The sequence below is a fragment of the Panthera pardus genome, unplaced genomic scaffold (genome assembly GCF_024362965.1).
Source record: "Panthera pardus isolate Hobbes unplaced genomic scaffold, ASM2436296v1 HiC_scaffold_24, whole genome shotgun sequence".
NCBI classification, from domain to species: Eukaryota; Metazoa; Chordata; class Mammalia; order Carnivora; family Felidae; genus Panthera; species Panthera pardus.
In genome coordinates, this window is record NW_026526810.1 from 30,706,924 (window position 1) to 30,722,128 (window position 15,205).

At 42.4% G+C, this 15,205-nt stretch overlaps 1 protein-coding gene across 5 annotated transcripts in view; it reads right to left on the reverse strand.

Annotated features, from left to right (window-relative positions):
* The window catches only part of IQCH (IQ motif containing H), a 213,216-nt gene that overhangs the window by 172,868 nt on the left and 25,143 nt on the right, over positions 1–15,205 (reverse strand). For 4 of the 5 annotated variants that reach the window (XM_019441691.2, XM_053888926.1, XM_019441690.2 and 1 more), the window contains exon 5: positions 197–313. The exons of the other annotated variant lie outside the window; for it this stretch is intronic. In XM_019441691.2, the coding sequence (XP_019297236.2) occupies positions 197–313 (117 nt within the window). The remainder of the gene's footprint in view (positions 1–196; positions 314–15,205) is intronic. 5 annotated transcript variants of the gene reach the window in all.

Here is a 15,205-nt window from a genome sequence, read left to right on the forward strand (position 1 = left end):
CCTCTAAAAGTAGGTTTACACATTTTTCATCATTTGTTATTATAAACCAAATGAAAGCCACTCCACCTCATCTCCCCCAAATTCTAAGGACAAAAGGATCAAAATCTCTACTTAAAATCGACATTGTATCTTACAAAATATATGACTTTTGATTCTTGAAGAAATTAAGAGCTCATGAAAACAACTCGTTACTTACACATGCTTTTCTCTGATTAATGTATGGCAAACTGATTCCATAGGTCGAATTTATAGCACTTCTGTGGTGGATGTTTTCAGGATCGTGCATGATTTTTACATTCAACCCTATCTTTCGCTGGAACAAAGAAACAATGAAACTTTCATGCTGAATGAACAAAAATGCTTACTAACATTTTATATCCTCAAAGGAGTATGAAGTTCTTTGAAAATAATTATTTTAATGTAATTCTTATTGCAAAAAAAAAAATATATATATATATATATACATATATATTTGGGTTTCTTATTTAGGCTGCGAATTGGTCTCTTTTATTTACAGAAAAGGAACTTTCTGCAGATTTTCCTCCACGTATCCTATCGCTCATACAGACACAACCTTGGACGCCATTCATTTCCTCAAAAATAATGTTAGAAGCCAACCAAGGTGGACAAAAGACCGGGATACCTGGTCTCGGTTTATTTTTAGCTTTCCAGGTCAAGGATTTTTGCCAATGAAATCTATACTACAAATACACAGGTAGAGGGCTCCCTTGGTCTGTTAATGTGGCCACTTTCCTCAAGGGACATTTACAGGTAAATCTCAGTGGGGACTTGGTGAATTTACCGCAACAAATTTAGTGACTCCTTCACAGAGATTTTGCTATCTATGGGATACACGTGTGCTTTCATTAGGAAAAAAAAGGCATCTTGTTTGAACCACGTGTTCCTCATTTTAAATAATTCAAATTAGCTACGGCTGCGATGCCTAACTATAAACCACCAGAGAAGACAGCACCGTGGTGGTGGAAAGGGGCACGGGGTAGGTGTGCAGAGACCTAAGTTCCAATCTTGCTCCCTCCCGCCCCCCGACTGCCTGCATGTAACCTTGGGTAAGTTACTTTCCTTCTTTGAAAATCGGTTCCTTTATTTGCAAAACGCAGCAGTTAGACTTGAAGGTCTCTTGGAGAACTCTTCACCTCACCCCCACCCTCCAACCTCCACCCCTACCCCTCCTGCCTCCCCCCCACCATCCTCCCCAGCTTTGGCTTTCTATGATTTGATGCTAAAAGGTAAGTTGACACTTAAGGAATATGACATTACTGACAGTTTCCGAAGTCTTGTGACATTTTATTGTGATATATAATTCACATACTATAAAATTCACACCTTTAAAAGTATATATACTCTTCAGTGATTTTTCAGCATAGTCACAAAGCTGTGCAGCCATCACCCCTAATTTCAGAACATTTTCATCACCCCAAAAGAAACCTCCTACCCATTAACAGTCACTCCCCATTCCCTCCACCTCCTTCCAGCCCCTGGCAACTACTAGTCTACTTTCTGTCTCTTAGACATTCTGGGCATTTCATGTAAATGGAATCCTAAAAGATGGGTCCCTTGTGACTTTTTCAAAAGGAAGTGTTGTGAGCAATTAAAAATTTTTTTCCTTTCAATTGAGTGTCTAAGTTCTGGGGGTGATCTGATGCAATTGTTAAAATGGTTGTAGGGGCGCCTGGGTGGCTCAGTCGGTTAAGCGTCCGACTTCGGCTCAGGTCATGATCTCACGGTCCGTGAGTTCGAGCCCCGCGTCGGGCTCTGTGCTGACAGCTCAGAGCCTGGAGCCTGTTTCAGATTCTGTGTCTCCCTCTCTCTCTCTGGCCCTTCCCCATTCATGCTCTGTCTCTCTCTGTCTCAAAAATAAACGTTAAAAAATAAAAAATAAAAAAAATAAATTAAAAAAAAATGGTTGTAGAAACAAGGAAGATTAGTTCATGACCCGGCTGTTTGGTCATCAACATTCATAAGTGGGCTGTGCCTGAGGTCAAGGTGAAGGGGAACATTACAGAAATATCTATGGAATGCGTGCTGTCCTGATAAGTTATTTCTTAGCACAGGCTCCAAATCTTCCTTTTATTTGTTTAAATAGCAGTTTTTAAACCAAATCTTTAAATAACTGTGCTCAGCTGTCCACTTCATTTAACCCATGCAGGGATACAGGTTGCATGTAAGGCATTTCTGTTTCCTTCTCCTTGAAGTACATGTGGTTGTGAAAACAATGTTGTGCCTAATTATAAATGGCTTTCCTTCTGTGGGTAACCCACACTCCCAGCACTACTTCGGGGCTTTTGCGTGGAAGCTGAATGCCTCTTTTATTGAAATTAATACCTGAACATAATTTTTTCCTTCTTAATTAAACTTTCAGAATAATTTCCCATCCAGCAAGGATTGGGAAATTGCTAATATGTATTATATTGACTGGATGTAGTTTCTGTAATTAGGGTGTTTTTAAAATGTGAACTCTGGATACAATTGACGGTAATAGCTTCATCTATCATGTCTAAGCTTTGTTAGAACTTTTTAATTCTGGGATCATTGGCTCGGTGGACCATAGCAGTTTTCTTAGTTTTCTTATGCTCCATCAACTTTGTGTGGCTGTCGTACCGGTGTAGGGAGGAAATGACCAAATACAGAGCCATTGTTAAAAGTGGCATTAAAATCTGGTGGTTTTCTGCCCATATGTATGTTTCTGTGGCATTAGACATAGCTCCTTATGGAAAGAAATCCAAATGTAAATAGAAATCCAAAAGAAATGACAGGTTGTAATATCAATTATTTATCAGTCGTTTTCTAAAGCTATGGGAGAGGTCCTTTAAAATTATTAATATTCTAATATTTACTCTGTTGGCACCAAAGCATGGGTATGCCAAAGTAATATATTATAACACATGGTTAAACGGAATGGGAAAAGATATTTGCAAATGACACATCGGACAAAGGGCTAGTATCCAAAATCTATAAAGAGCTCATCAAACTCCACACCCGAAAAACAACCCAGTGAAGAAATGGGCAGAAAACATGAATAGACACTTCTCTAAAGAAGACATCCGGATGGCCAACAGGCACATGAAAAGCTGTTCAACGTCGCTCCTTATCAGGGAAATACAAATCAAAACCACACTCAGATACCACCTCACGCCAGTCAGAGTGGCCAAAATGAAGAAATCAGGAGACTATAGATGCTGGAGAGGATGTGGAGAAACAGGAACCCTCTTGCACTGTTGGTGGGAATGCAAATTGGTGCAGCCGCTCTGGAAAGCAGTGTGGAGGTTCCTCAGAAAATTAAAAATAGACCTACCCTATGACCCAGCAATAGCACTGCTAGGAATTTATCCAAGGGATACAGGAGTACTGATGCATAGGGGCACCTGTACCCCAATGTTTATAGCGGCACTCTCAACAATAGCCAAATTATGGAAAGAGCCTAAATGTCCATCAACTGATGAATGGATAAAGAAATTGTGGTTTATATACACAATGGAATACTACGTGGCAATGAGAAAAAATGAAATATGGCCTTTTGTAGCAACATGGATGGAACTGGAGAGTGTGATGCTAAGTGAAATAAGCCATACAGAGAAAGACAGATACCATATGGTTTCACTCTTATGTGGATCCTGAGAAACATAACAGAAACCCATGGGGGAGGGGAAGGAAAAAAAAAAAAAAAAAAAAGAGGTTAGAGTGGGAGAGAGCCAAAGCATTAGAGACTGTTAAAAACTGAGAACAAACTGAGGGTTGATGGGGGGTGGGAGGGAGGGCAGGGTGGGAGGGAGGGCAGGGTGGGTGATGGGTATTGAGGAGGGCACCTTTTGGGATGAGCACTGGGTGTTGTATGGAAACCAATTTGACAGTAAATTTCATATATTAAAAAATAAAAAAAATAAAATAAAAAAAAATAACACATGGTTAAATTTCCCTTTTAAAAACATATTAAAAGAGCCCGCATTTAAATAACATTAACGTACCAAATGGTTTCACTGTAAATCACTACAAATACATTCATCACCTAAATTTGTCTCACAAACCACCTATCGAGATATATAGGAAAATACTTATAAGCATTAGCTGCATTATCAGATCTACTAATAAGATTTTTTTTTTTAAGAAAAACAGTTGTCAATTTAAAAAAGAAAAACAAAATTCATCCTTCCATTATGCTGAAGAGCAAACTCGGGAAGATCATTTTTCCTGACAGTAAGATAAAATATCAAAAATAATTTCAGAAATTTGTCTTAAATTGATCAAGAAAAGGCAGTAATTTATTTAATCTATCTTGAGTCACTAAACAATCTCAACTTAGAATTCTCTCCTTTTGATAGTAATTACAAGCAGATATATCAAATGTGACTCTCATTTAGACTTTGGTTTGTAAGAACAAAAGTTATTATCAGAGCCAATTACTGTTTTACCTACATGGCTGCACAGAAGCAGGGAGCTCAATTTTCATCTCATCAGTGATTTTGTGGTATTTATTTTATTACTATGCCCACAAAGCTATATAAGAAGGAAATAGCTTATGCTATTAAAACTAGGGTTTAAACATAAGAGGCTAAGGTTTCTTTTCGAAGAAGTTCTGAATTAAAAACACTAGGCAGCGTGTAATACCAGCTCCCCAGACATGGGCAGACCATAAAATGACATACATCCGAGCGGTAGATCCCGCACAGAGTAATCAAAATTGAAATGCTTCACAAACAAAGTTGAGACAGGCTATTTACTAAGTTACAGTATTATCAGCATAACATTATTCTCAACAGTGTTTGCTGCAAGTAATGCCTTCTAAAGTGGATATCGCCTAATATTATATTCCCACTGGTTAAAGACTTCTGCTGTTTAATCTCAAAACCAGAAAAAAGAAAAAAGAATCCAGTCGCCTTTAATACTCTGATTCTTTCAACCATTATTATATTTAATGGAAAGAACAATAGACATCAAATCGTGGTTCAAGCCACGTGCTCTAGATTTCTCATTTGTAAAACTGGGTAATAATACCTACCCTCACAGGGTTGTTTGTGAGGTTGAAATGATTAATGTACGTTAAGTGTCTTGAAATGATAAAGCCCTACTCAGGAGCCTACTGGCCAAAAAATGACTGCTATGGATCAAAACACTTCAAATATATAAAAACCCATGAGTTCCTTATATACATACACATATATGTGTGTGTGTGTGTGTATGTGTGTGTGTGTGTGTGTGTGTATATATAATTATATATTATAAATATATAAAAACCCATGAATTCTTTATGTACATATATATTATATATTACTTTATATAATTTTTTAGAAGTAGACTTCATGCTCAGCATGAAGCCCAACACAGGGCTTCTACTCATAACCCTGAGCTCAGGACCTGAGCTGAGGTAGGGGCACCTGGGTGGCTCAGTTGGAAAGGCAAGTGACTCTTGGCTTTGGCTCAGGTCATGATCTCACAGTTTCGTGAGTTCAAGCCCCAAGTCAGGCTCTGTGCTGGCAGTACAAAGTTTGCTTGGGATTCTCTCTCTCTCTCTCTCTCTCTCTCTGTCTCTCTCTCCTTCTCCTTCCCCCTCTCTCTCCCCCACTCACACTGTCTCTGTCACTCTCAAATAAATAAATAAACTTAAAAAAAAAAAGGAAGAAAAGAAAAGACCTGGGGCGCTGGTTAGCTCAGTCGGTTAAGTATCCGACTTCAGCTCAGGTCTGTGCTGACAGCTCAGAGCCTGGAGCCTGCTTCAGAGTCTGTGTCTCTGCCCCTCCCCCGCTCATGCTCTGTCTCGTCATTGTGTCTCTATCAAAAATAAACATTAAAACAATTTTAAAAAATTTCAAGATAATTGGGGAAAACGGAACAATGACTGGAAATGATATGGTATTAACACATTGTTAAATTTGTTAGATGTGGGGCGCCTGGGTGGCTCAGTCGGTTAAGCGGCCGACTTCAGCTCAGGTCATGATCTCGCGGTCTGTGAGGGCTGTGAGTTCGAGCCCCATGTCGGGCTCTGTGCTGAGAGCCTGGAGCCTGTTTCAGATTCTGTGTCTCCCTCTCTCTGACCCTCCCCTGTTCATGCTCTGTCTCTCTGTGTCTCAAAAATAAATAAATGTTAAAAAAAAAATTAAAAAAAAAATTTGTTAGATGTGATAATAGTTATGGTTTTTCTGGGTTTTTTGAAATTTTTTAATGTTATTTATTTTTGAAGGAGAAAGAGAGACAGAGTGTGAGTGGGGAAGGGGCAGAAGAGAGGGAGACACAGAATCTGAAGCAGGCTCCAGGCTCTGAGCTGTCAGCACAGAGACCGACACAGGGCTCGAACTCACGAGCTGTAAGATCATGACCTGAGCCGAAGTCAGACGCTTAACTGAGCCACCCAGGTGCCCCAGTTATTTTTTTTTTTTTTAAGTCCTTATCTGACGTGCTTAAGGGTAAGAGAATATGATGGCTGGGATTTGCTTTAAAAGACTTCACCGGGGGCCATGGGTGGCTCAGTCAGTTAAGTGTCCGACTCTAGATCTCGGCTCAAGTCATGATCTCACAGTTTGTGGGTTCAAGCCCCCTGTCGGGTTCTGTGCAGACAATGTGGAACCTGCTTGGGATTCTCTGTCTCCCTCTTTCTCTGCCGCTCCCCAGCTCTTGCGTGTGCTCTCTCTCTCTCTCCCCCCCTCCCCCATCTCTCTCAATAAGTAATATATTATAAGACTTCAAAAAATGTGGAGGGAATAGATGAAATAAGAATGGGAACGTTATGGCAAATGTTAAAGCTGCTTGTGGGTTACATGGATTTCATTCTGTATTTTTGTGTCTATTCAAAAAATAATTTCTTTAGTAAAAAGGCCTACTTAAAATTAAAGGGTAATCAAAATCAAACTATTCACGAATTTACTATTGTTTCAACTCTATCACTCTCTGATGTACGACAGCCCCTCTACCTCTCTGCCGGGGCTGGAGGGACCAACAATCACAGCATCACTTAACTCCAAGCTGCTTCTAAATTACCCAGCTGCTGCCTAACTGCCTCAGGTTCACAAAACCTTAAGACTTAACTACTAGTCAGATGGGCCCTCCTGTTTTCTGATTCCTGTAGGAGTTGAGTTGTAGACTATGAGAAAGGTTGGGGGAGAGAGCAAGCATTTACTCAGCTCCCATCATGTGCCGGGCACCATAACAGGTGGGTATTGTCCTAATCCAACTGACTCACTTTAGTCTTTAAAAGGACAAGAGACGGATGGCCGGGTGGCTCAGTCGGTTAAGCGTCCGACTTCAGCGCGAGTCATGATTTCACGGTTTGTGAGTTTGAGTTCCATATCCGGCCCTGTGCTGACAGCTCAGAGCCTGGAGCCTGCTTTGAATTCTGTGTCTCCCTCTCTCTCTGTCCCTCTGCCTCTCACACTCTGTCTCTCTTTCTCTCAAAAATAAATAAGCCTTAAAAAATTATTTAAAAAAAGGACCAGAGGGAGTATGTGGTATTATCACTCCTTTACCAATGACGATAATTGGTTAAGTGACTTCTCAAGGGCCCACTAGTGAGGAGGTAGGGTTTGATTTACGTCTCTGACTTTAACACCTCTTTCCATCGTAACATGCTGCCACGTTGTAAAGAAATGTTAGTTGATACACTCCTGATGCAACTTCCTACCTACTAAGTCCTTTACTCTCACTCTAATCCTCATGGGCCTTGCTTTGGTCCGGGCCCTCCTTGATTGTTAAATACACCTCTCCAATGGCCAGTGTGGTGGTCTCCTTACTGCCAGTCCATCCTCTGCATAAACTCTGGAAGGACTGAGTCTCTGATCACTAATTAAAATACGTCTCTTACCTCTTCAACATCCCCCAAAAGTTTCCCTTAGGGTGGCATAATCTGGCCCCTTCCTACCGTCCAGCCCTTTCTGCTACATTCTATCGTGACTGCTCATAGAGCAGCCAGCCTGTGGCCACATACAACATGTCCTCTCCACCTCTGTGAGTGAGCATGCTGTTCCCTCTTTGGCAAATGTCCTCTTCTCTCTCTGGTGTCTTCTGGACATACTCTTACTTCCAAACTTGAGCTCAGATCAGGCACAATGTCCTCTGGGAGACCTCCCCTAACCTCTATCTCTCTTTCTCTACTCACAACAAAATGTATTCATTCATTCATTCCAGCATTTAAGAGCCTGCTAGGTGGGGGTGCCTGGGTGGCTCAGTCGGTTACGCATCTGCCTCTTGGTTTCAGCTCAGGTCATGATCTCACGGCTCATGAGACTGAGCCCCACATTAGGCTCTGCGCTGACAGTGCAGAGCCTGCTTGGGATTCTCTTTCCCTCTCTCTCTGTCCCTCCCCCTGCCTCAAAATAAATAAACATTTAAAATAGATAAAGCGGGGCGCCTGGGTGGCTCAGTCGGTTAAGCGGCCAACTTCAGCCCAGGTCATGATCTCGGGGTCTGTGAGTTTGAGCCCCGCATCGGGCTCTGTGCTGACAGCTCAGAGCCTGGAGCCTGTTTCAGATTCTGTGTCTCCCTCTCTTTGACCACCCCCCCTTCATGTTTTGGGGCGCCTGAGTGGCTCAGTCGGTTAAGCGGCCGACTTCAGCTCAGGTCATGATCTTGTGGTCTGTGAGTTCGAGCCCCGCGTCAGGCTCTGTGCTGACAGCTCAGAGCCTGGAGCCTGTTTCAGATTCTGTGTCTCCTTCTCTCTCTGACCCTCCCCTGTTCATGCTCTGTCTCTCTCTGTCTCAAAAATAAATAAATGTTTAAAAAAAAAATAGATAAAAGGTTAAAAAAAAAAAAAAGCCTGCTAGGTGTGGGTGAACAAGAAAAAGTCCCTGCCCACATGATCTGATATTCTTGAAGGGATGTAAGGAATTATAATAACCATGTAAACAGATGTATAATTAATTTCAGATGGCCATAAGTGGGATAGAGAATAATGGGAGGCTCCCTTAGATACGGTGGTCAAGGACAGCCTCTCTGATGAGATGACAGTTGTATTGAGACCTGAAAGAAAAAACTGAGCTAGTCATACAAAGATCTGGGGGTGGTTGAGGAGTAAGAAATTGATGGCTAATGAGAAGCGATAAATGCAAAACCGAAGGCCTTAAGAAGATACCTTGACAGGAGGAGAGACACTTGCATGATGACAAAGGAGAAGACCTAAAATATAAATCCACACATAGAAAAATTAATTAATTTGGTAATGGGAAGGCCAGGACTACATTTGTCTCTGACTGAAAACTGGAAGAGTATTACTTAAATAAGACAGAATGGATTCCTCTCGTGTATACGAAGTGCGGGGCTGGGCTCTTCAGGCTTGGTTTGGAAGTTCATGAAGTTGCTCCCTGTCATCCCTAGTGTATAGGCTTCCTCCTGTGGGTCTACATTTGCTACTGGAGTCCTAGCCATCATAGCTTCCTTCCAGGCAGCAGGATAAATGAAGGCAGGAAGAGGGTCAAAGGATGCAAGCCAGCCATCTTTTAAGGAAGTTTCCAGACAACTGCCCACGATACCTCCCCTTACACTTCATTGGCCAGTACTTGGTCCTGTGTCCGGCTGCAAGGGAGGCTGGGAAATGTAGTCTTTATTGAGCAGCCATATCTCTGGCTAAAAATCAGCCACTCAGTACTCACTGGATAGAACTGCGACACATGGTCGTGCTTAACGGCAAGGAGGGCTCAGTAATGAGGGATCATCCTCGCGCGTGATGTCGTCCTGAACCAAATCACGGCTGTCAGTAATGCAGAAAGGGGGTTGGGTATCGGCTAGGGAAGCAACGGTTTCTGCCACAAGCATGCAACCTAATTTAGCTAAGGAGGAAAAGGACAATAAGGCAAAAGTGATAAAGAGTGAAATACTGAGAGGTCGGTAAAGGTTCTTAGAGTGTTGAAGAATTGTCAGGAGAACATACTACGGGAGCTGGCAGACAAGGACATGGTGGTCAGAAGCTGTTGTGCTTGAAACAGATTTTAGAGCTGATGTACTTCCTGGTCATAACAAAGCCCAGGGAGTTGGCATACCCCGCTAGCCCTACAGGAGCATTTTTCCTAAACCTGTGTTATGGCGTTGCCAACGCCGTAGGATGCCCGTCTACAAACTTTGAACCCCTTACGGCACAGACACACACAGATCTTCTACATCACACATAGTACCATTAAAAGTAAAACAGTTGAGGAAATAGCACACCGGGGATGAAAGCCATTTTTTTTTTTAGTTTCACTATGTTTATGCTATCATTACAATGTGCCACCATGACACAATCATCAGTGGATGATTGTGGTGTGGGCCAAAGGTGGCATTCTGTCCAATTTTTATGGCACATGGGCCAATCACTAATTCTATGACCGACCTCCCTCTGCTACTAACTACCCTCCTGAGTAGGGAAGCCAGAGAACGACGGCTCTCCTGCGTGTCCAGAAGTTAGTATTTCCTGGGAAGGTACAGAGCAAGGCATGAGAAATTTGGGATGCCACCTTCAAAATGTTACTGAACCATCGAATACCATCTCATGAAATTCAGGTAGGCCTTGCACTTGTAGGTAGTAAAGTTACTTCTGTTTCTGGGAAAGGTGTCATGAGTCATAAATATGTAGCTAAGTGAATCTTCTATAGAAACAATATTATTAGGAGGTATAGTCCTAATGGCCTATTTTCGATGCCTAGTTTTTATAGAAATAGCCCCAAAGCTCACACTTAGTCATCTGTTCCATAAGCTATAGCTTGTGAACCTCTTGAAAGTGTATAGGTAAGCCAAGTGAATAGTAACCAGTTATAGCAAAACGGTATCATACATGATACAGTATCATAATGTATTATGAATAATTCTAGCATGGCTTCATAATTGCTACATTAGTTGTACTGCAACAAATCGGAAAGTAAAAAAGTTCACCTTGAGCAGGTGTGTTGATTGAGAAGTTTCTCTGGGAAAGTGTGGAGGGACATATCTGAAGATAATTCTGGCTATAGTTAGGGCCATTTGTGAACCGAATCAGGGCTTTATGTTGCTGTGGTTTTTTGTTTGTTTGTTTGTTTGTTTTTCAGTTGTAAATTTCCCTGTGGCAAACACAGGAAGGGGACTCAAGTTTTTGGTTTGTTTTTTTTTTAACGTTTGTTTATTTTTGAGGGAGTGCGAGCAGGGGAGGGACAGAGAGAGGGGGACAGAGAATCCAAAGCAGGCTCTGCGCTGACAGCAGCAAGCCTGATGTGGGGCTTGAACTCACAAACCGTGAGCTATCCCTGAGCCAAAGTTGAATGCTCAACCGACTGAGCCACCCAGGTAGCCCAAGTTTTTGTATTTTCTCACAATGGTGAGAAATGGCCAGAACATTGAGGTCAAACAGACCTGCATTTGAATCCCAGTTCTGCTATTGCTTAGGTTTAGATTAGAATCATCTCCCATCTTCCAGTCCCATATCTGCAAAATGGGGATAATAATAATTCCTTCCCTCAGAATGTTGTGAGGATGAACTGCAAGTTCATCGTCATGGCCCACACCGGCTCCTAAGGGGTCCCCCTGCTTCTGCCCTTGTTCTTTTACATCCTTGAAGGACAAGACCCCAGTGGCTTCCCATCACAGTGATCCAAAGTCCTCACAACGGTCCTTGAGATCCGGCCCCCTACCACTTTTCCTACTCCTCTCCCCCTGCACATTCCCCTGTAGCTTCCTTGCTGTTCATACTCCTAATTCAGGGTCTTTGCATGCTCCAATTCCTTTGCCTGGAATGCTCTGCCTCCAAATAGCCAAAGACTCGTTCCCTCTCATCCATCAGGTTCCTGCTCAAGTGAGACCATCCAACGCCCCTAGGCTCCTTCCCCAGCTTTTCTCTCACCAACTAACATACTATATAATTACTTTGCGCATCATTTTTTGTTTTCCTAATGACTGGGGTTTCCCACCCCAACTAGAATGTAAGCTCCATGAGAGCAGAGATGTTTGGCTGATGCCTAAATAGTATCTGGGACGTATTAGGCACATAACTGAGATTGACCAGTATTCATTGGCATATAATAAGAATTAACACTTGTATAACAGTCACCCACGTATGGTGTGCTCTTACAAACATTTACAAATATTAGCTCCTTTATCCTTACAGCAGCTCTATGAGGTAGGGGCTATTCTTTTTTTTTTCAATATATGAAATTTATTGTCAAATTGGTTTCCATACAACACCCAGTGCTCATCCCAAAAGGTGCCCTCCTCAATACCCATCACCCACCCTTCCCTCCCTCCCACCCCCCATCAACCCTCAGTTTGTTCTCAGTTTTTAACAGTAGGTAGGGGCTATTCTTACGTCCATTTTGCAGATGAGGAACTGAGGCACAGAGAGGTTAAGTGACTTGCCAAGGAACAGGTAGGAAGTGGTGGACCCAGGATGTGAACCCATACTTCTAACCACGATGTTGTTGTCATCTAGTGAGAGCCTACTCCGGGCTTGGCACTGTCTGGGCACAGATTATAGCAATGAATGAAACAGAGTCTCTCTGCTTTGGATTAATAGAGCTTTGAGAAATGATCAAATGCAAAGGATATATCTTGGCAGATCCAGGTTTGGACAGAGGATTGGTAAAAGCCATCTCAGGATTAATTGGGGGAATCTGAGTATGACCTGAGTATTTATTATATTCATGAATTATTGTTCATTTTTTAGGTATGATAATGGTGCTGTGGGTATGTAGGAATATGCTCATTTAAAAAAAATTTTTTTAACATTTTTTATTTATTTTTGAGAGACAGAGACAGAGTGTGAGCGGGGGAGGGACAGAGGGAGAGGGAGACAAAGAATTAAAAGTAGGCTCTAGGCTCTGAGCTGTCGGCACAGAGCCCGATGCGGGGCTCGAACCCATGAGCCGTGAGATCATGACCTGAGCGGGAGTCGGACGCTTAACCGACTCACCCATAGGAACATGCTCATTTTTAAAGCTGCATGTTAAAGCATGAAGGGATGAAATGTCCTTAGGTCTGTATTTTAAAACACTTCAATAAAAAGTGATGACACAAAAATGGCAAAGTTTAATTGTTATTAAATCTAGGTGAAGGACAAATGGTCATTCCTGGACTGTTTCCTCTTTGGATATCTCCATAATAAAAGGGTTTTTAAAAACCCGGGGAAAAGGAGCAGACACTTTTTAAAAGTCACTGCCTTCATGGAGCCTAGCTTCTTGTGAGAAGATGGAGGTCACAGTGGTTGGCTCATTGGGGGCCTTGTCTTCTGTGCGCGCTCTGGTCTGTGAAATGCAATTACCGTCTCATCTGCAAAACTTTCTTTTTAAATTTTTTTTTTTTTCAACATTTTTTATTTATTTTTGGGACAGAGAGAGACAGAGCATGAACGGGGGAGGGGCAGAGAGAGAGGGAGACACAGAATCGGAAACAGGCTCCAGGCTCCGAGCCATCAGCCCAGAGCCTGACGCGGGGCTCGAACTCACGGACCGCGAGATCGTGACCTGGCTGAAGTCGGACGCTTAACCGACTGCGCCACCCAGGCGCCCCTCATCTGCAAAACTTTCCACCCAACGCCAAGTGAGGCAGAACTCTCAGCGACAGTCTGGGAAGCCATGCTTACCTGCTCGTTTTCCTTCTTTCATCTCCCACCATATTATTCTTCATGATGTCCAAAATCTTCAAAACTTCAGTTTCAGAGCAAAGTTTGAAAATCACGTTCTCAATTCGATCCAAATCCACAAAGTTGGATCCTTCCCATCTCAGACCCTGACCCTGCACATTGTTGCATCATAGTGGATCACAGTGTATTTTTTATGTCTGTTCGACTGAGAAAGCATCCATTGTATGGAATTAAGAGAGGGAATCCTTTTCAAGCAATGGGATGCGTTTATTTTCCCTGCTCCACAGCCCGTATCGTGCTTGTAAGGAGGTCCTTTGATCTGAACAGTGTAGGGGTTTGCTCACCGGATACTACAAGAAAATCAAATGCTCTCGTGGCCCCTAAACTTTTTCTCCTTCTCTTCTTCCCTCCATCTTCTCCTTTGTTGTTTTTATTTCAAACCCTGTAGCCTGAGGTGCCCCAAAGAGGGGCCGAGCTGGTGTTGATGAGGAGCAAAGATACACTGTGAAGAAAAGTCATCACAATACGGCTTTTTCGAAAGAAAAAGAAGATCAATAAGCAAATGTTTCTTTGCCCTCACAATATTACTGACCACATTCCCTCTGCTTTTCATCCCTGTGACTTACTTACTTTATAACTGCAAGTTTGTACCTCTTAATCCCCTTTATCCATTTTGCCCATCCCCCATCCACCTCTCCTCTGGTAACTACCAGTTTGTTCCCTGTATTTAAGAGTCTGGTATTTGTTGCTTCATTTGTTTTTTGTTTGTTTGTTTTTGTGTTTTTAAGGTGCCATATGTAAGTGAAATCCTATAGTATCTGCCTTTCTGTGTCTGACTTATTTCACTTAGCATAATACCCTCGAGGTCCACCCGTGTTGTCACAAATGGCAAGATCGCAGGGCGCCTGGGTGGCGCAGTCGGTTAAGCGTCTGACTTCAGCCAGGTCACGATCTCGCGGTCCGTGAGTTCGAGCCCCACGTCGGGCTCTGGGCTGATGGCTCGGAGCCTGGAGCCTGTTTCCGATTCTGTGTCTCCCTCTCTCTCTGCCCCTCCCCCGTTCATGCTCTGTCTCCTCTGTCCCAAAAATAAATAAAAAACGTTGAAAAAAAAAAAAAAAAAAAAAAACAAATGGCAAGATCGCATTCGTTTTTATGGCTGAGTAATATTCCATTGTGTATATGTACCACATCTTCTTTGTTCATCCATCTATCGATGGACACTTGTGTTGCTTCCATATCCTGGCTGTTGTACATGATGCTGCAATAAACATAGGGGTGCCTGCATCTTTTTGAATGAATGTTTTCATTTTCTTAGGTAAATACCCAATAGTGGAGTGGCTGGATCATGTGGTAGTTCCATTTTTTAATTTTTTGAGGAAGCTCCGTACTGCTCTTCGCAGTGGTTGCACCAGTTTACATTCCTACCAACCGTGCACGTGGGTTCCCTTTTCTCCACGTGCTCTCCAACACGTGCTGTTTCTTACCTTTTCGAGTCTAGCCATTTTGACGGGTGGAAAGTGATAGCTCATTGCGGTTTTGAGTTGCATTTCCCTGGTGATCGGTGATGTTGATCATTTTTTCAGGTGTTTATCGGTCACCTCTATGCCTTCTCTGCAAAAATGTCTATTCCGGATGCCCTGCCCATTTTCTTAATCAGATTGGGTTTTTTTAGTGTTTATATTTATA